General features: G+C 35.4%; 3 protein-coding genes across 7 annotated transcripts; 2 read left to right on the top strand and 1 right to left on the bottom strand.

Annotated features, from left to right (window-relative positions):
• Nucleotides 1-83: 83 nt before the first annotated feature.
• atp5pb (ATP synthase peripheral stalk-membrane subunit b) lies at nt 84-4,796 on the bottom strand. The gene is made up of 7 exons (XM_051117856.1): nt 4,633-4,796; nt 3,873-3,909; nt 3,235-3,380; nt 2,706-2,869; nt 1,505-1,630; nt 1,155-1,334; nt 84-296 (listed from the first exon to the last, which is right to left on the bottom strand). The coding sequence occupies exons 1-7, from the start codon at nt 4,658-4,660 to the stop codon at nt 219-221; spliced, it is 759 nt and encodes a 252-aa protein (XP_050973813.1). The 5' UTR covers nt 4,661-4,796; the 3' UTR covers nt 84-218.
• Nucleotides 4,797-5,368: 572 nt separating this feature from the next.
• LOC127170084 (TRAF3-interacting JNK-activating modulator) lies at nt 5,369-13,133 on the top strand. 3 transcript variants are annotated; one of them, XM_051117850.1, is made up of 15 exons: nt 5,369-5,552; nt 5,941-6,018; nt 6,272-6,743; nt 6,842-7,019; nt 7,846-7,915; nt 8,019-8,046; nt 8,169-8,198; nt 8,295-8,390; nt 9,169-9,240; nt 9,503-9,643; nt 9,781-9,918; nt 10,086-10,221; nt 10,377-10,516; nt 12,232-12,351; nt 12,544-13,133. In XM_051117850.1, the coding sequence occupies exons 3-15, from the start codon at nt 6,372-6,374 to the stop codon at nt 12,742-12,744; spliced, it is 1,722 nt and encodes a 573-aa protein (XP_050973807.1). In that variant the 5' UTR covers nt 5,369-5,552; nt 5,941-6,018; nt 6,272-6,371; the 3' UTR covers nt 12,745-13,133. The 3 variants fall into 3 exon arrangements, with proteins under 3 accessions (XP_050973807.1, XP_050973808.1, XP_050973809.1); XM_051117852.1 differs by having other exon boundaries at nt 5,370-5,552; nt 6,902-7,019; XM_051117851.1 differs by lacking the exon at nt 5,941-6,018.
• A 233-nt stretch (nt 13,134-13,366) lies between these two features.
• dnase1l1l (deoxyribonuclease I-like 1-like) lies at nt 13,367-17,582 on the top strand. 3 transcript variants are annotated; one of them, XM_051117855.1, is made up of 9 exons: nt 13,367-13,466; nt 13,730-13,882; nt 14,395-14,483; nt 14,575-14,661; nt 14,762-14,868; nt 14,974-15,086; nt 16,082-16,207; nt 16,722-16,818; nt 16,895-17,582. In XM_051117855.1, the coding sequence occupies exons 2-8, from the start codon at nt 13,742-13,744 to the stop codon at nt 16,809-16,811; spliced, it is 753 nt and encodes a 250-aa protein (XP_050973812.1). In that variant the 5' UTR covers nt 13,367-13,466; nt 13,730-13,741; the 3' UTR covers nt 16,812-16,818; nt 16,895-17,582. The 3 variants fall into 3 exon arrangements, with proteins under 3 accessions (XP_050973812.1, XP_050973810.1, XP_050973811.1); XM_051117853.1 differs by having other exon boundaries at nt 16,082-16,239; XM_051117854.1 differs by lacking the exon at nt 13,367-13,466 and having other exon boundaries at nt 13,622-13,882; nt 16,082-16,239.
• Nucleotides 17,583-18,154: the final 572 nt, after the last annotated feature.

Raw genomic sequence — 18,154 nt, 5'->3', positions numbered from 1 at the left:
CATTTAAACTATTAATGTCAAGACTACAAAACACAGAGCCGGTGTTCAACAAATCCTCACACAAAAAAAAGACAGAAAAAGCATTTAGTGAATAACCAAATCTTTTATTTAATACGGGTATGTACACTTTTGACGACGCTGCCAGACTGGCATGTTCACGAGGAAAGGGTTCATTAAGAATGAAAACAGGAGGCTTTAGTGTGGAAGTTAACAGAGACCTATACTGTAGCCCGAGCCTGAGTGGTCTTGGCCAGGACCTTCAGATCTGCAATGCACTTGGCGATGCTTTCCTTCTCCTGAAAGACACAAACAAAAATTGAGTTTGTTTAAAGACAAAGAAAGTAATAATATCAGATAAATTATTTTGTAGTTAGTACAGGTGCATACATGGGTAAAGTTGGTCTAAAATAGGGTAGCCTTGTTATGCATGCTACATGTACATACTACAGTAATAACAGTAAAGTGTGCATACTTACAATCTACTAACCCTAAACCAAACCCTGCAGCATGTTACTCACTATTACTGCATGAGCACTAAGCCACCTTAAAATAAAGTGTAACCTAAAAATCAATGATCGTTAAATGTTCAAACCATGAAGAAAGGGAAAAAAAAAAAAAAAAAAAAAACCTTTTCCTTTAAAATCTCCTGTCCACATATTGTAACAATTACACTGTTACTATAACTGCTGAGTGACTTGAGTACAGAGTCTCCATCTAGAGGCTAAGCTAAAAATTACTTCTTGTATATAGATTTTGGACTGAAGTAGCATTTATATTCAAACACAATTGTGACCCTGGACCACAAAACCAGTCATAAGTAGCACAGGTATATTTGTAGCAATAGCCAACAATACATTGTATGGGTCAAAATGATACATTTTTCTTTTATGCCAAAAATCATTAGGATATTAAGTAAAGACAATGTTCCATGAAAATATTTTGTATATTTTCTGCTGTAAATATATCAAAACTTCATTTAGACAACTTTAAAGGTGACTTTCTCAATATTCTGATTTGTTTGCACTCTCAGATTCCAGATTTTCAAATAGTTGTTTCTCAGGCAAATATTGTCCTATCCTAACAAACCATACATTAATGGAAAGCTTATTTATTCAGCTTTTATTTACTATTTATTTATAGCATATTCCCCGTACCTGCTGTGGGGTGATGCTCTTAATGACGCTCTGTTCGACCCAGTTCACCATGTGCTCCTGCTCCATGCGGCGGTGCAGGTTCTGAAGCTCCACCTGGAAGTCCAGCCTTTTCTTCACCTCATTGGTCACCATGTGCAGCCGCTCCCTGTAATTGGTCTCCAGTAGCATAGCCACATTGTTCTGATTGGAAGATGGGAAAAGAAGCGTCGCAAAACTAGACCATTCTAAATATTAATTGAAAATAATTCCAAATTTAAATGTAAATACAAATGTGGATTTTTGATATTCATGGATAGTAAAGAAAGTCACAGACGATCTTTGACATTCTTTGGGTATCCGGTCTTCCTCACCCTCTTGGCATCAAAGAGCATGTGTCTTCCTTCTACTCTCCACTGCTCCTTCTTCTCATCCTCAATGCCTTGAGCTAGGCTAGCCATGGCCTGATCCTTCACTTCCTGAGCCTTTGCCACTTTATCCTGCAAAGGACCAAATATTAGTCAAACAAATCCCTTAGTGACAATCTTTGGAGTAACTGTTCGCATCATCACATATACACTACCAGTAAAACGTTTTTGAACAGTAAGTTTTTAAAGTTTTTTAAAGAAGTCTCTTCTGCTCACCAAGCCTGCATTTATATGATCCAAAGTACAGCAAAACGGTACAACTTTGAAATATTTTTAATATTTAAAATAACCGCTTTCTATTTAAATATATTTTAAAATGTAATTTATTCCTGTGATTTCAAAGCTGATTTTTTTTAGCATAATTACTCCAAGCCAAATGATTTTTCAGAAATCATTGTAATATTCTGATTTGCTGCTCAAAAAACATTTATTATTTTATTATTATTATTATTATGATGTTGTAAACAGCTGAGTAGAATTTTTTTTAGGTTTCTTTGATGAACAGAAAGTTCAGGAGTACAGTATTTATCTGAAATAGATATCCTTTGTAACAATGTCTTTATCATCACTTTAGAAGCAAAGTATTAAATTTCTGTAATTTCTCATTTCTATTTAATTTCTCTGACTTCTCTGAAGCTTTTAATGGTATAGTGTACAATGTTACAAAAGCCTTTTATTTTAGATAAATGCTGATCTCTGGATCTTTCCATTCATCAAATAATCCTGAAAAAAAAAACCTACTCAACTGTTTTAAATATTGATGATAATAATAATAATAATAAAATATGTTTCTTGAACAGCATATTACAATGACTTCGGAAAGATCATGTGAAACTGAAGACTGGAGTAATGATACTGAAAATTTAGGTTTGATCACAGGAATAAACTACATTTTAAAATATAGTCAAATAGAAAACAGTTATTTTAAATAGTAAAAATCAATTTATTGGATCAAATAAATGCAGGCTTGGTGAGCAGAAAATATTTCTTAAAAACAAACAAACAAACAAAAAAAAAAAAACATTAAAATCTCTTAACTTTTAACTGACAATGTATCAGCAGATAATATTTTAGTTTAACAAAATGCAGTTGTTTATCTGCACAATTACTTGTGATACTGATGTCAAACACAAAACACTTTCTGCACCTCATTGATTTTATCGGCAAAGGCAGCCACACTGGGCCCAAACTTCTTGATGCCATAAATGACGACTGCACCGATTGATGCGGCAGCAAAGGTCTCGTGATTGATTACGTAGATTTCCTTAGACAGCATGTAGAGGAGCAGACCGGTGCCCAGCATATAAGGCCCTGCAAACAGAACAGAATATGTGTATCAATGTACTGGCTCTTGCTCACTGTTAACAAAAAATAATCTTTTGGTTGAAGGGATTATTAGTGAATAATGTTATTATCAATCTACTTATCACAAAGGTAGGACTGCACTACTCATCTATATAACACAGAATTGTGATATGCAATTAGCAAAACAACAAGTGAATTTGTTAATTTTGTAACATGACAGACCTAATCTCTGTGAACTGTTGTTGTATGGTAAATTTGTGCATAAAGATACTTCAATAATTCTTAATTAGATTGAACTTTTGAAAAGACAAACAGAAACCTGGATAACAGGGAAACACTAGGAAAGGAGGCAATAAAGCTCACAATCCCACCTGTCACACCGGTCTTGGGGTACAGCAGTGTGAAAAGCTCCTCCGGAAAGATGCCATGTCGGACCTTTCCTCCCTTCTCGGGCAGAGGGGGTACTGGAGCAAGACTCTGGGAGGACTGATGAAAGGAACGAGAGGCCTGAACCAGGCTGAGGAGTACAAGAAGCACAGGGTTAGAGGTCTATGGATGTCATTGACGGTCATTTGTTTCCTAGTTCTCTTTAACTTCAGACTGACATAGACAGCACTGACTAAAAGAATTAAAGAGATAGTTCTCCCCAAAATGAAAACTGTGACATTAATTACTGACTCTCATGTCATTCCAAAATCGTAAGACCTTTGTTTATCTTCAGAACACAAATTTAAATATTTTTGATGAAATCTGAGAGCTTTATGAAACTGCATAGACAGCAAGGCAACTACCATGTTCAAGGCCCAGAAAGGTAGTTAAGGACATCGATAAAATTGTTGCAATGCTGTCTAGGCAAGGTCAGAAAGCTCTTGGGTTTTAAATCAAAAATATCCTAATTTGTGTTCCAAACATGAACGAAGATCTTATGGGTTTAGAACGAAATTAGGGTGTGTAATTAATGACACAACTTTCATTTTGGGTGAACTATTGATTTAAAGATTTTACACACCAAGCGCCAAAGGATCCACTGTTTTTCAGGGAATGACCTACAAGAAACAGAAAACAGGGCAGTTAGAAAAAGACTGAAAATAATCTCAATGTCAATGTATGGTTTAAGTGCAGCTGTGATTTCATCAAAAGAATCAATGATTCGTTGGGAAAAAAATGAATGAATTCATCTTTTGCAGCAGTCACGTCTAAAACCTATTGTCTACATGCCATTAGTTCAACATACTGTAAATAAAAACTCCACATAATTTTGGCTCAGTGCAGATATAGTAAAATAAACGTCCTTGCACACATGACAGACGTTACAAGCCGTCAGCTTAGGAAAGGCAAAAATCTGAGATCATTTGTTAATTTGCACATCTAAATCAATAATCAATAAAGGTTGCTATATATGAAAATGTAAATCATTACGCACGTAATATAATAAGTGGTAAAGTTTGAATGTGGCGTTAGCTCTCAGCTAACCGCTAAACAACTCAATACAAGGACATACTGAAAGCACAACAACTCGACGATCGTCCTCATACAGCAACCATTGTTTGAGCATAAAACCTAGAATTTAATGCATTTAAACGTCATTAGAATTATAATATGCTTTCATTAGACCAGATAAAACACATTTCGCTGCAGGTTCATGTGCGGCCATTCACACCGTGCGGCCTGTTACCCTTCAACTTCACATTCCCTCATAAAACCGTCTATTTCATCCACACGATCAACGGGAACAGTTAAGAATGCTTTTCATTAAATAAATCACCCACCTGAAACGAGCACCAGCCTCGACAACATGTTTTAACGGGTGAATAACAGGATCCCCAGCCGAAACGTCTCTGTACCGGGCTCTGTGTGCCCTTCTAGACCAAGGATGAGGAACTCTCGCCTCAGATATCGCGAGATGTTAGAAAAACCAGCGATCTGTCACATCCGGGAAACTCTGCACTCTGTAACGCCTGGTTCCTGCAGATGGCGTCAGTTTACCACAAAAACAATAAAGTGGACGTTGACGTTTGAAAGTTATTGCAAGTTATAGAACACAAATAGCCTAATTTAACATAATAATAATGATAATTAATATCAATACGCATTTAAATACGTCTTAATATCGATAAGCTGTTCATTTTCAATCTTCTTTAGATGCAGTGGGAATTAAAATGTCATAAATTAAAATGTACAGTGAACAGTCTAACAATCTGCTATTTTAAACTTTACTTGTTGTAGTCTGTTTCTCTTCAACTTTAATTAAAATTTAATGTTTACTTTATTTCTTCAGCTCTAGTGAATTTGTTTTTATATAAATATTAACATGAGTCCACCTATACATATGCATGCTTGCATTTTAAAATCTTGTTTTGATATTGCACTGAATATTTATTCTGTGTTGTCTTTTTCTCCAGTCCCTCCCTATCCACTACTGCTACATTTAGACAGCCAATATAACCACCCCTCAGTCCTAATCTTAGGGCCCATCCGTGTGTGGCACCAGTTTCAATACGCATGGCTGCTGAGATAGAGGAACTCATACAAGTTGTGAGGTTCATCTTACTTCCTGTTAAGCAAGCAAGGCAAACGAAATAGACCGCCCTTTGTTGAATGAACTAGTTTTCAAGTGCCATGTAAGCTTCAAAGTGTTCAGACTCAGCTTTCACAATTATTTTGGCTCCAAGGACACATCTGAGAACAGGTACTTTCATTAAAGGATGTAAAGACACAAATATGCTAAAACTCGTTCTAGTTTATCTTGCATTTGGCTTGTTTGTTGGTGTAACTGTTTGAATGCAGGCTTGTTATTCAGTTGCAACTTGATATTTGATTACAACATCTTGACATTGTAAGTAATGTATTTAAAGTATAATTTCAAGAAGTGCTTTTTAAAATAATTTTTAAAAAGCGTATTGAAAAGTAAAGTAGATTTTCAGTCAATGCACTGCCTTAAATTGTTGCAAATCAATATTTCGTTGCATACTGTGTCTAAGAGACATTTTTCAGTCATTATTAAGCAGATATCTGCATATATATGAACACCGTTTGCATTTTAAACAATCATTGACGGTTGAACCTTTTTGTTTCAGTTGCATGTAGCTCAGTTCATGCCTGTTTTGAAACAATATGACAACAGAAGTGAATGACTGGACACACTTCATCTTAAAGTATGTTTAAATAAGCATTTTATAAAATATTTTATATGTAGCCACTATAACATGATTTTATTGCAGCTCACAAAAGTGTGACCCACAACAGCATAACTGTTGCTTTTTTAGTTTGTACCCAATTTTAACACCAATTGATGTTGATTATCCTCATTTTGTGCCATTTCGCTTATTTTGGATGGTCTATTTTTGAGATCTAATGATATGGCACCACTAAAGGATGGATATACACTATGTTGTTTTTCAATTACAGGAAACTGCCACTTCAGGAACCGTACATTTACATTGTGAGGTGACATTCCAGTGCCTTGAAATATCCCACAAAGTTTTCAACTCATTCAGAGTGGGACAGAATGGAGGGTGCTCTTGACAAAAGAAGGTCACCGGCCGCAAATTACGAGTATAAAGTGGAACAGCGTGCTGTGAAGCACAGAGAAATCAGCCATCGGAATAACACGACATCATGCCGCAGTCCCACCAGAGATCTGGACACGAGGTGGATTAAAAACGAACTGCATCGCAAAAGGCAGTTTGAGTTCTTCAAAAGAAGACCAATGGACCATGGCACATATGCACTGTTATCTGCAGTGCCAAGGCACAGATACTCAAGGGAAACCCTGCGTGCACCGGACCATATGACGCAAACCTTAACGTCAATCAGACGGCCCTTGATAACAAGCCAAAATGTAAAGCTCCAGAGAGATGGCATTAGCTTTACAAAGCAGGTAGAGAAATGATTAACCAGGTCTTTGGCCTGAGACTGATTTTGATTAACAATGTTATGGTTCTATATTTCTTAAATGTGTTCATTTATTAAATTCAGGAAAATGTGTTATATTCTTCAATGACACCCTCTATAATAACACTGAAATCAAATGTCCAGATCCCAAAGACAGTCTCCACATCTCCACTGAATGATGAACATGACCTGAAATCAGATGAATGGGAAGTACCAGTCCTCAATTCTGTTCGGCTTCATGGGAAAATGAAAAAGAATCGAGGTTAGTAAATTTTCTGATGAATAACCATAGGTCCAACCAGGTCATTTCTAACATCTCTTTAACTGAAGCAGAGACATGAATATTTCAGTTCTGCTTACTGTAACAAGTAATAGTGAGATTAATATTTCAAGACATGCTAGTGTTATGTATGGAAGCCTGTTTCTGCCACTGAACAAAAAATAAAAAAGGTAATTGCGACTTTTTTTACTCACAATTCTGACTTTTTTTCTTGCAATTGCAAGGAAAAAAAATCACATTTCGCAATTCTGACTTTTTTTGTCAGAATTGTGAGATATAAAATTGCAATTGCGAGTTATAAAGTCACATTTTGAGGGGAAAAATTGTGAGTTTATATCTCACAATTCTGACTTAACTAATTTATTATTTTTATAAGTCAGAATTGTGAGGTATAAACTCGCAATTCTAAAGAAAAAAGTCACAATTTAATATTAAGTCAAAATTGTGAGACAAACTCACAATTCTGAGAAAAAAAGTCACAATTGCAAGATATAAAAAAAGTCAGATTTGTCTGTTTATATCTTGCAATTCTGACTTTATAACTTGCAACTGTGCATTTATATAATGCAATTCTGACTTAATTTCTCAGAAATGGTAGTTTATATCTCATAATTCTGAGAAAAAAAAGTAAGAATTTTGAGATAAAAGGTTGCAGTTATCTTTTTTACATTTTTATTCAGATGTTGGGGAAAAAAAAATACATATTTCAAAGTGTTTTGCTATAATGTTAAAATGATAAATGACAAAAAAAAAAAAATATTATTTTAAGAAAATATTTAAAATATTATTTTGTTTATAATTCATACAGTTCTGCTTGAAGACCTCACTCAGCTCTCAAACACCCAGAAGACACTGCAAACCACCAGCATTCAGACTGAGTGAGTCACATTACATTTACTGTGTATTTTAAAAGTAAAAAATTAATTACAATGCCCTTGTTTTATAAATATTAATGGAGCATTATTAACTCTCTTCCTTCAGGTCTGGATTTGTTACTGTCAAAGAAGCAGTAAGGAATTTGATGCTCATTTAAATACAAACAATTTCATATTCTCAAATTGCTTAATATGTTAATGTTGTTTAATTTATTCATAACATTTTTCATATTATTTTCTCTCCTCTTGTTTTTAGGATATACACCAGTTGGCTGATTATTTAGAGGTAGGACAACCCATAACGTTCATATTTAAAAACACCAGCGCTTCCTGACTGACTAAAATATGTTACTGATATTATGAAATGTGACGTCTTACACAGGAGGCCTTACACAGAGAAGAGGCTCTTAAAAAGAAGCTCTTCAACCTTCAGAAGAGCGCCGCCACATTACTGCACTCTACAGAGCACCTGTGGAAGGTACATTAGTAAACTACTTCCTGCTGAAGCCCTGCAGCATCTTTCAGATCTTACATTATGAAATCTAATCAAACACACTGACCACGTGAACTCCTATGTGCAGACTGTCAGATGTTCTTGCTTCCATTGAGGCACAAGATGATCTTGGGATCAGTCTTAATTCATGCTGAAGAACAGAATTATGAAGTTTTGTGAAGTTCACAGCACAAGAGCTGTGGTTATTAAAGCAAAATGAGACAAACCAAATATAAATACATTCTGAAATTCATGGTCATTACTCATACGTTAGCTATGCTGTCACTCTGCATAATAATGCTGGCTTCATCAGTTGACGAACTGATGTATTTCCTGGTTTGGTGACAGCAGTAATACAGAGAAAAGCTTGGGGGATGGTCTTGTGGTCAACAGCATCCGGCACCTTATGGCTCGTTAAGAAAAAAATAGAAATGTTTTTTTCTATCTCACACACACAAAATGGAGAGAAGCGTAGGTGTCAGAGAGGGGTTTGTTTGTACTTTTGCAGTGCTTCAAACCTGCCCCTTATTCAGATGTTTCCATTTTGAGTTCAGGACAACTTCTAGATTTTTCTCAAGAGCCAATATGTAGCAATCAATCCATAATTCTAAATAATCTAGGTTGTTTGCTTTTAACAAAATGCTAAGGAGGCCGTTATAAGACAGGATGCACTATTAGCACAGAAACTGAAAACACTTGCTTCAGTGGTTCTCTCTATATCTCTGTTACTGACACACACACACATTTCCTTTTCCTCCCACAGACACGCTGTGATGAGGACTTGCTGAAGAGTAAGATCAAAGCTCTGGAGGCTCAGCTGCAGGTTTGCATCAAGGTAAGACTGCAACGCTGCATCTTTGCAAAAGCTCCAACCCAACTGTGAGAAGTTACAAAGCATTCAATTCAGATGAACTGACTTTCAAAATATGTTGCTTCAAATAATTTGAATAATTGAATATTTAAAGTAGTTTGTTGTATATGTTTCTGCTTTTAAGTTGTAAAATAATACATCGGTTTAACTTGACCCTTGATAAGTACAAGTCAGAGAGACACTTTTTTGAAACAGAAAGGTAAAGGTTGCAATTTGTCTTTATCAGAAGGTTCCTCAGGATGGAGTGAAAAAAGTGGTGCTAAAGATGGAAAAACAGAGGGAGGAGTATGAGCAAAAGGCTCTGAAGGCTATTCAGAGGGCGGAGAATGAGAAGGCGGAAGCTCAGAGCAAGATGGAGTATCTCCTGGTAAGTCCTAAATACAAATATAAAATATAATACAAATCACCAACATTACCTCCATATGTATAAATGAGCTCTTGCCTTTGAATGCCTAGCTGTGTTCCAAGAATCCAATTTTCATTCCCACTCTTCTCTTCCACCAGGGGGTGCTGCAGACAGTACAGGCAGAGTCTGAGCGGTGGCAGAGGCTGTGTGAGGAGCTGAAAGAGGGTTCCAGTCAGCTGAAGAAGAGGCGGGATGAGTGCGTCGATCAGATGCTACAGCTGCAGGGTCACTTGGAGGTACACCAAAGCCACTGTAATAGAAACCATCAAGAGAGAATCAAAGGACTAGACACATAACAGATTTTTGCAAAAGCTGACAAACCACGGAACCCCTAGACCCCATCATAACTACACTGAAATGTATGTGAAAAAAAAAGCAAGTAATTTTGTATGTGTTTGTCCAGCGTTCTGTGGAACAAGAGGAGATGCTGAGAAAACATGCTGAATCTCTGCAGCAGCAGAGAGCAGAGCTTCATTCCTGCATCTCAGAGCTGGAGGAGGAGAACCTCAACCTGAGAGAACATCTACAGGAACTCACCGGTGCTGGAAAACTGACTTTCACTTCACATTCAATCAGATATTTGGATAAAGAATTTATGCCAAGAAGTTCACAACTTGTATTTCTTTCAAATCTCGTAGTTCTTGTAGTTTGATATTTCTCCTTATCTGTGTCTCTTTATTTCTCAAACCTGCAGGGCACAATTCTGAGTGGTGGGACAGTAACACAGAAATACATGAAGATGCTTCAGGACTGCACCAGCTCCTACGGACAGATAACAGCATGGCCAGACAGCTGGGAGAGACAGAACATAGACTTAGAATGAAAGAAAAAAAGGTAAAGATCTGCCAGAGAGATCACTGAAATTCAATTAAAGGGTTGTAAGACCTTCGTTCATCTTCGGAACACAAATTAAGATATTTTTGATGAAATCCGACAGCTTTCTGACCCTAACTAAACTGAAATGTTCACAGTTCACATGGAACTCGTGAAAAAAGTCATTATTTTTCTTTTCTTTGCACACAAAGTATTCTCGTAACTTTGTAAAATTCCTGTTGAACCACTGATGTCACATGTACTATTTTAATGATGTCCTTACTACCTTTCTGGGCATTTAATGTGTCAGTTGTGTTGCTCTCTATGTAGGGCCAGAAAGCTTTTGGATTTCACCAAAAATATCTACATTTGTGTTTCAAAGATGAACGAAAGTCTTGCGAGTTTGTAACAAAATGAGGGTGTGTAAATAATGACAGAATTTTAATTTTTGGGTGAACTATCCCTTTAAGGCAAGACAGTACAGGCAAAACTATTTGTTTTTTTTATGCACTGGTCAGTTTGGGGATTTTGGGCTATTTTGGTTCCATAACATATCGAAATACACATATGAGTGTTTATTTTATAACCTTTTAACTATTTTCATTTTTCAATATTACAATACATATCTTTATAGGCATTTTACATAAAGCAAACTTTACAGTTTTCCTCAAAATATTCCTCAAAATATGAATTAAAAAATATATATATATTTTCTGGTTGTTTAAAGTATTTTCTTATTTATGGAATTATTCAAGGAGATATCCAATAACTATTATCTTAACTGTAATGTATCAACAAAATGAAAACATTTTCAACCTAGGTTTATCCAGTTTTCAGATTTCTGTTTTGGAAGTTTATGATAATATTTAATAAAATTATTTTTTATAATAATGCCTCATTTGCATTTAAACATAATATTTCAGAAAACTTGTATTACAAAACAGTTACCTTATTGTACTGTAATGACTGTAATGTAATGAACAGGGTAATAAATATGGTGAAATCTTTTATTTATGTATTTACCTCTTTTTACGTATTTGTTTTTGGTGTCTTGCCTTAAATGTAATACGTTACTAAATTATTAATTTTTAATCTTTTTAATTAATTTTTAATCCTAATTCAAAATCTTTCCTAATTAATGTTTGTACTTTTCCCTTAACTACAATTTAACTACTATGCAAAACAAGGATCTTCATAATATATTTAAATATGAAAATAAAAATTTAACAAGCTGTAGAGATGCACTGAAATTCTAACAGTGCACTGAGGTGATCATACTTGGATTGGCACTATTTTAGGGAAGGCAATAAAATAAACAGTTAAACCAACAAAACAATTATTCTGTTATATTTCAGTATTTATTTTCTTTGAGAAAAGTTTTTATATCCACCTTTTTCTTCCTGTAAGAGGGGGCACGGCCATTTGTAAAATTTATAGGTCTGGCTTCCGGTCTCATCCGCGTCCAGCTATATTTAGCTGTACAAAACAGCTTGTTTTGCTGCTTGATATTTGCAAATTGGTGTGTCTTGCCATATTATTTTAATGCATTATCTTAATTATGAACACACTGGTTTGTAGTGCAAACAGTTTTTCGATTTACTGCATGTTGTTATTCTTCTCGTTATTTCCTTATAGCAGCTAATGAACCTTAAGTTCTTCCACGTTAAATAAAAAGGTGGAAACATTAACATAAGACATAATTTAACATAGTGTTGTCTTGATTTACCCGGTTGCAGTGCATGGAGCTGCAGGCAGATCTTGAGGCCCTGGAGCAAGAGTGTTACAGCTATCAGTCCCGACTGACCCAATGCAGAGAAGAACTGAATGCAGTGACGACACGGCAGAAAAACAGCAGGGTGAGATTCTGTCAAAACAACATTCATGCATGATTAAGTCTCATTTCAGTCTGGTTTTCTGAATTTTAATGCACTTGAATATATGAATATATTTTTGATAGCCACATATTCTAACAAATGTAACGAAATTAAGTATCAAGATTCTCCACATTTTCGCCATAAATCATTTTCCACCTTTTTCTCCCTGAACAGAGTCGATGTTTTGGTTCCTGGCTCTGTACATTTCTCTTCTTACTGCTCCTGATGGTCGTGGTGGCGGCAGCGCTGTGGTTGTATCATCCACCTGCAAGAGAGCAGCTCCGCCACGTTTACTCTGTCCTGGAAAGGCGTATGGAGGACTACCTCATCCAGACAGCTTCAGCACAGCATGGAGCCTGCTTTAGACCTGTGTGACAAGAGCAAAGAGCAAAGACTAGAGTCTTCTAGAGCTTTTTCATATTTATTTTTTATTTCGCATTTCTAATTGATTTTTATACAAGAATGTTATGAATTTAGCCACATGTCTGTATTATTTTATTTACATGTCATGGTTCTTTGTATTAGTATCTAAAAAAGACCAAACTGCTTGTGTAAATATTAGTGTCATGTTACAAAATATTTTAATTAATTTCTAGTGTTGATACCTAAAGTTTCTGGGATTGTACAGTTTATAACTGATTATTGAGAATTCAAAACGGTACATTTAAACAAAATGGTAGGTCAACTGATCAAGCCTGAAATACATTTACTGTGTAAGATTTACATTTTGACATTAATATTAAACATAATATTTGTATTTTGAACTGTGTCTCTATTTTTATTGAATGATTTCTAAAGATAATTGCCAGATAAGGTAACGTAAACTTCTTTCAGTTAGCACTCACTGAGGGACAATACTGTCGTGCTGAATGGCTAAAAAAGCACATTGTCATGACAGGTCACACTCTTTAGCGTTCCAGACTGACCTACACATTAATGGAGATCTGACACAGCTTGTTTTAACACATTCACACGCTGCCCCTCCCCTTGCCCAACACTGCTTTTCACCATGGTTTCCTGTGTAAAGATAACCAGAACCCATTAAAACATTCACTCCAGCTTTATAACTGATAAAAGCTTGACAGACGTCATAAAGGGTGAGTCATTTTAAATGCTTTTACGGAAAGGCATTTGCCTCATAGATTTAAAATTATAGAGGAACTTTCTGAAATGAATTGCAGCTTGGACATGATGTGATGTTCCAAAACTGGAAGTGCAATACCACAGTATGACACATACAGTATGTACTGTAGGCCTGAAGTGTTTTAACGTAAGCTGGCTAGAGATATGGGCTGTCCAACAAGATGATTTTTTGTACCCAAACAGATGGTTTGATTAATGTAACTTCATGTGTTTCTAGGAGTTCTGATAAATGAAGTCGCCTCTTCTGATATGTTTTGTTGGATTATGTTTTTGGACTTCTGTAATTTCACTGAAGATCTGCGCTTTCAACATTCAGAGCTATGGGGAAGCAAAGGCCAGCAATAAGAGAGTTATGGAGATTTTGGTAAAGGTACAAAGATTATTTGAGAATATGATTAAAGATGAAATATATCTCTCTATCTAAACATTTCTTTAAAGGGATAGTTCACCCAAAAATGAAAATTCTGTCATTAGTTACTCACCCTCATGTCGTTCCAAATCTGTAAGCCCTTCATTCATCTTCAGAACATAAACTAAGATATTTTTGATGAAATCTGAGAGCTTTCTGACCCTGTATTGACAGCAACGCACAAAAGTATTGTCATAGCTCCATAACATTATGGATGAACCATTGATATCATATGGACTATTTTAATGATGTTTTTACTACCTCTCTGGGCCTTGAACATGGTAGTTGCATTGCTGTCTATGCAGGGCCAGGCTCTCGGATTTCATAAAATATATCTTAATTTGTGTTCTGAAGATGAAAGAAGGTCTTATGGGTTTGGAACGACATGAGGGTAATTAATGACAGAATTTTCATTTTTGGGTAAATTATCCCTTTAAATACTTCAGTTTCTAGAAATATTTTTACATTTCTAGATTATTTCTCGCTGTGACCTGAGTTTGATTCAGGAGGTTCGAGATTCTAAAGGTGAAGCTGTATCTGCACTGTTAATGAGCCTAAACAGGTAGAGTATATTCACAGCTTTTCACTGATGCAAATGACTATGAATTAATGTAGGACATCCAACACAACGTTTTCATTTTCCTTTCTTGCAGGTTTGACAAATCTCATATTTACACACATTTAGAGAGTAAAAGAATGGGGAAGAAAACATATAAAGAGCAGTATGTGTATATTTACAGGTAATGAAACTTTTAAAATGTAGGTCACTAAGAACATACCTGAATTTTGCAAACACTCGGAGTGATGATGATAAACTCATCCACCCTGCTGTGTTCACAGAAAAGACATGCTACAGGTGCAAGAGCAATACCAACACCCAGAGTTTAATGACAGCACAGTGTTTGCCAGAGAGCCGTTCATCATATGGATCCGTTCTCCCACAACCTGTACGTCACATAAACATTCTAGTACCAGGAAATAAAATAGTACATTACAGCACAATTTTCTCAGATACATTCATACTGAATCTGACCGGTTGTATTATCTTACAGTGGTGAAGAACTTTGTCCTCATTGGTCAGCACACCTGTCCTAAGAGTGCAATGAAAGAAATGGAGGCACTGTATGAGGTCTTCCAAACAGTCAGGAAGAAATGGAAAACTGAGGTACACCAAATTCATCAATATACAGATATGTTATAATACAGTTTAAGTCAAAAGTTTACATACACCTTGTTAATTATTTTACCAAAATAAGAATGCATGTTATTTTTTATTCAGTACTGACCTGAATAAGATTATTCACATGAAAGATGTTTACATATAGTCCACAAGAGAAAATAATAGTTGAATTTATAAAAATGCCCCCGTTCAAACTGCCTGCTGTTCTTTAGAAAAATCCTTCATGTCCCACAAATTTTGTGGTTTTTCAGCATTTTTGTGCATCGGAACCCTTTCGAGCAATGACTATGATTTTGAGATCCATCTTGTCACACTGAGAACAACTCCATTATATGGAGAAAAATCCTGAAATGTTTTCCTCAGAAAATATAATTTCTTTACGACTGAAAAAAAGAAAGACATGAACATCTTGGATGACGAGGGGGTGAGTACATTATCTGTAAATTTTTGTTCTGGAAGTGGACTTTCTCCTTTAATGCATTGTTTTTCCTTCTGGAGCATCAGTGAGCATTTGAACCTTCTGTAATAGTTGTATATGAGTCCCTCAGTTGTCCTCAGTGTGAAAAGATGGATCTCAAAATCATACAGGGTTCAAATACACAAAAAAGGGTTCAAATACACAAAATGCTGACAAACCAAAGAATTTGTGGGAACTGAGGGATTTTTTAAGAAGAGTGGGCAGTTTAACTGTTCAGGACAAACAAGAGACTATTTGTCAATGGACAACTATTACTAAAAAAAAAAAACAACTATTATTTTCTCTTGTGGATTACATTTAATTAGTACAGACTCTTATTCAGGTCAGTACTAATTAAAAAATAACATGCATTTTGTATAATCCCTCTTATTTTTTTAAAATAACATTTTGCAGGTTCTGCAAGGTGTATGTAAACTTTTGACTTCAACTGTATATAGAATGATAGATTGTATATTAATTCCCAGACTGTACATAATACAACCTTCTAACCTTTCTTTTCTAGAATGTGATGTTTCTAGGTGACTTAAATGCAGCTTGCAGCTATGTTACCAATAAAGGACTGAAAAACGTGCGTCTCAGGAGCGACCCAAAGTTCCACTGGTTAATAAAAGATGAACAAGACACTACAGTGAGAGAAAAAACACACTGCGCTTATGACAGGTCTTACTTTCTTAGAAAACCTTCACAGTAACCACAGGAACAATAGAGTGCTATAAGAATGACATAAATTTGAAGGGTAACCCAGAAGTTCCATTTGTTCTCTAGACACAAAGCCATTAGGATTCATACATGTTTTGATCACAGAGAAAATGTTCACAAACAAATGCAACCTTTATGAATTTTTAAGGCCTAAATACAGTCACTAAAAGTAAAAACTTAAAGTTATAAACGAACTACACCACAGTCGCATGACTTCAACGCAACCACCACATATGCAATTTTGAATGAGAATATTTTGCAAGAGTGCTATTATAAACACAAAGAGGTTTTAAAAGTGGTCTAATGAAGTTGCTTATTTCCAGGTTTTAGGACTAATTCCTGTAGCACTCTATAGCATTCTCAGTTTAAACTACAGTACTAGTTTCACAGTGGCATATTAGAAAGTCTAACAAGTCTAAAATGTTTGTGAAAACCCCCTTTAGGATTATTATTCATGGCAAAGAACTAATTTCTGGAATAGTTCCGGAATCTGCTCAACCATTCAACTTCAAAGAAGAGTTCAATCTATCTGAGGAAGAGGTAAACAGTAGTTTATTCATAAACATGAGTAAAAATGTATCAAAATGTTTGAAATTTCTTATTTTTTTGCACCTAGGCTTTGCAAATCAGTGACCACTATCCTGTAGAGGTGGATCTGAAAGCAAACCATCGATACCTCCTGCGCCATGAACTGTAAAATGATAAATATCTGTGAATATGACCTACAAGTATCAATACTAATAGCATATCATTATTGGCTTGATACTGTGATCATTTACTGGTTCAGTGTCCAGTACTATGTGGACAGAGTGTACAATTATTACACACATTTACTGTGTAAACTTTGCACCAGAACACATATAAGATGTTTAGAGGCTGAACTGATACCACAGAGAGAAAATGTGAAAAGATAACATAATAATAAAAGCAACATTGAACAGGTGTTAGTTGCTGAGAATGACAATCGGGTTGATGTCAGTATTTGACGTCAATTAGACGTTGACCTAAAGCTGGATTTTGGTTACACAACCTAAAAACAACAAAATATCAATGTCATCTTATGTCAGTATTGGGCATCAAATAAACATTGACATTAGATTCGATTTTAGTTATCTGACGTCGCAACCAAAATTTAACCAAATATCAGTGTCTTATGACGTTGTGTGCCTGCTGGGTATATGCAAATTATTTTTAAATAAATTTTGATTTATTGTGGCTTGGTGTTCTGCTATAGTGTCCTGTATTTGAACTCAGTAACAGTGGAGATTAAATAATAAACACAATGGCTTCATATTGCCATCTCACTGGTCTACCTGAAATTCTGTGAAATATAAAAGACATGGACTGAAAAACCACAAATGTGTATATGACAGTGAAGAGCCTTTTCTCATTTAAATAAACTTATATATTTGTCAATCCCTTTCACTTTTTTGATAAAGAAGAGCAGATTGCCCATGTTTCATTGTTATGTCTCTAAATAATTTGCACTAAAACCGACTAAACAAACTTGCAGCACTACAGTGACTAACTAAAAAAGAAACCTCTCAGCATGAATGCCAAGCGTCATTTTAAAAACACATTTTACATTTTCTGATGGAAAAACACAGCAGCGTTTTGAAGAAAATGACTCCGAAACTCATGCAGAGGATGCCTTAATTTAGAGGAGACATGATGTGGTTGTGCTTCGCAAACCACAACCTACAAAATGTCATCCAAGGCTGTGTATCTGCAGCAGTAACATACACACACACATGCGCACACACACATGCACGCACACACACATATAAAAGTAAGATGTAATTAAATAAGCAAGCAAATATACCTTGACATATTTGACTGATTAGGTTAGCTTTTGATATTTATATGTGACAATTAG

The sequence above is a fragment of the Labeo rohita genome, chromosome 8, assembly GCF_022985175.1.
Source record: "Labeo rohita strain BAU-BD-2019 chromosome 8, IGBB_LRoh.1.0, whole genome shotgun sequence".
In the NCBI taxonomy this organism is placed as follows: Eukaryota; Metazoa; Chordata; class Actinopteri; order Cypriniformes; family Cyprinidae; genus Labeo; species Labeo rohita.
Note: the sequence above shows the minus strand (reverse complement) of the source record. Positions and strands in the feature narration are given on the sequence as shown.

Bases quoted from the DNA above. Each gene is read 5' to 3' on its own strand.
- dnase1l1l (XM_051117853.1), top strand. From the start codon at position 13,742: ATGAAGTCGCCTCTTCTGATATGTTTTGTTGGATTATGTTTTTGGACT. The intron at 14,484-14,574 runs GTAGAGTATATT...CCTTTCTTGCAG, and splicing joins CTGTTAATGAGCCTAAACAG to GTTTGACAAATCTCATATTT. The intron at 14,662-14,761 runs GTAATGAAACTT...CTGTGTTCACAG, and splicing joins CAGTATGTGTATATTTACAG to AAAAGACATGCTACAGGTGC.
- atp5pb (XM_051117856.1), bottom strand. From the start codon at position 4,660: ATGTTGTCGAGGCTGGTGCTCGTTTCAG. The intron at 1,631-2,705 runs GTGCAGAAAGTG...GGTCCTTTGCAG, and splicing joins TTGCCGATAAAATCAATGAG to GATAAAGTGGCAAAGGCTCA. The intron at 297-1,154 runs GTACGGGGAATA...TGTGTCTTTCAG, and splicing joins AGAGCATCACCCCACAGCAG to GAGAAGGAAAGCATCGCCAA.
- LOC127170084 (XM_051117851.1), top strand. From the start codon at position 6,372: ATGGAGGGTGCTCTTGACAAAAGAAGGTCACCGGCCGCAAATTACGAG. The intron at 6,744-6,841 runs GTAGAGAAATGA...TATTAAATTCAG, and splicing joins GCATTAGCTTTACAAAGCAG to GAAAATGTGTTATATTCTTC. The intron at 10,222-10,376 runs GTGCTGGAAAAC...TCAAACCTGCAG, and splicing joins ACATCTACAGGAACTCACCG to GGCACAATTCTGAGTGGTGG.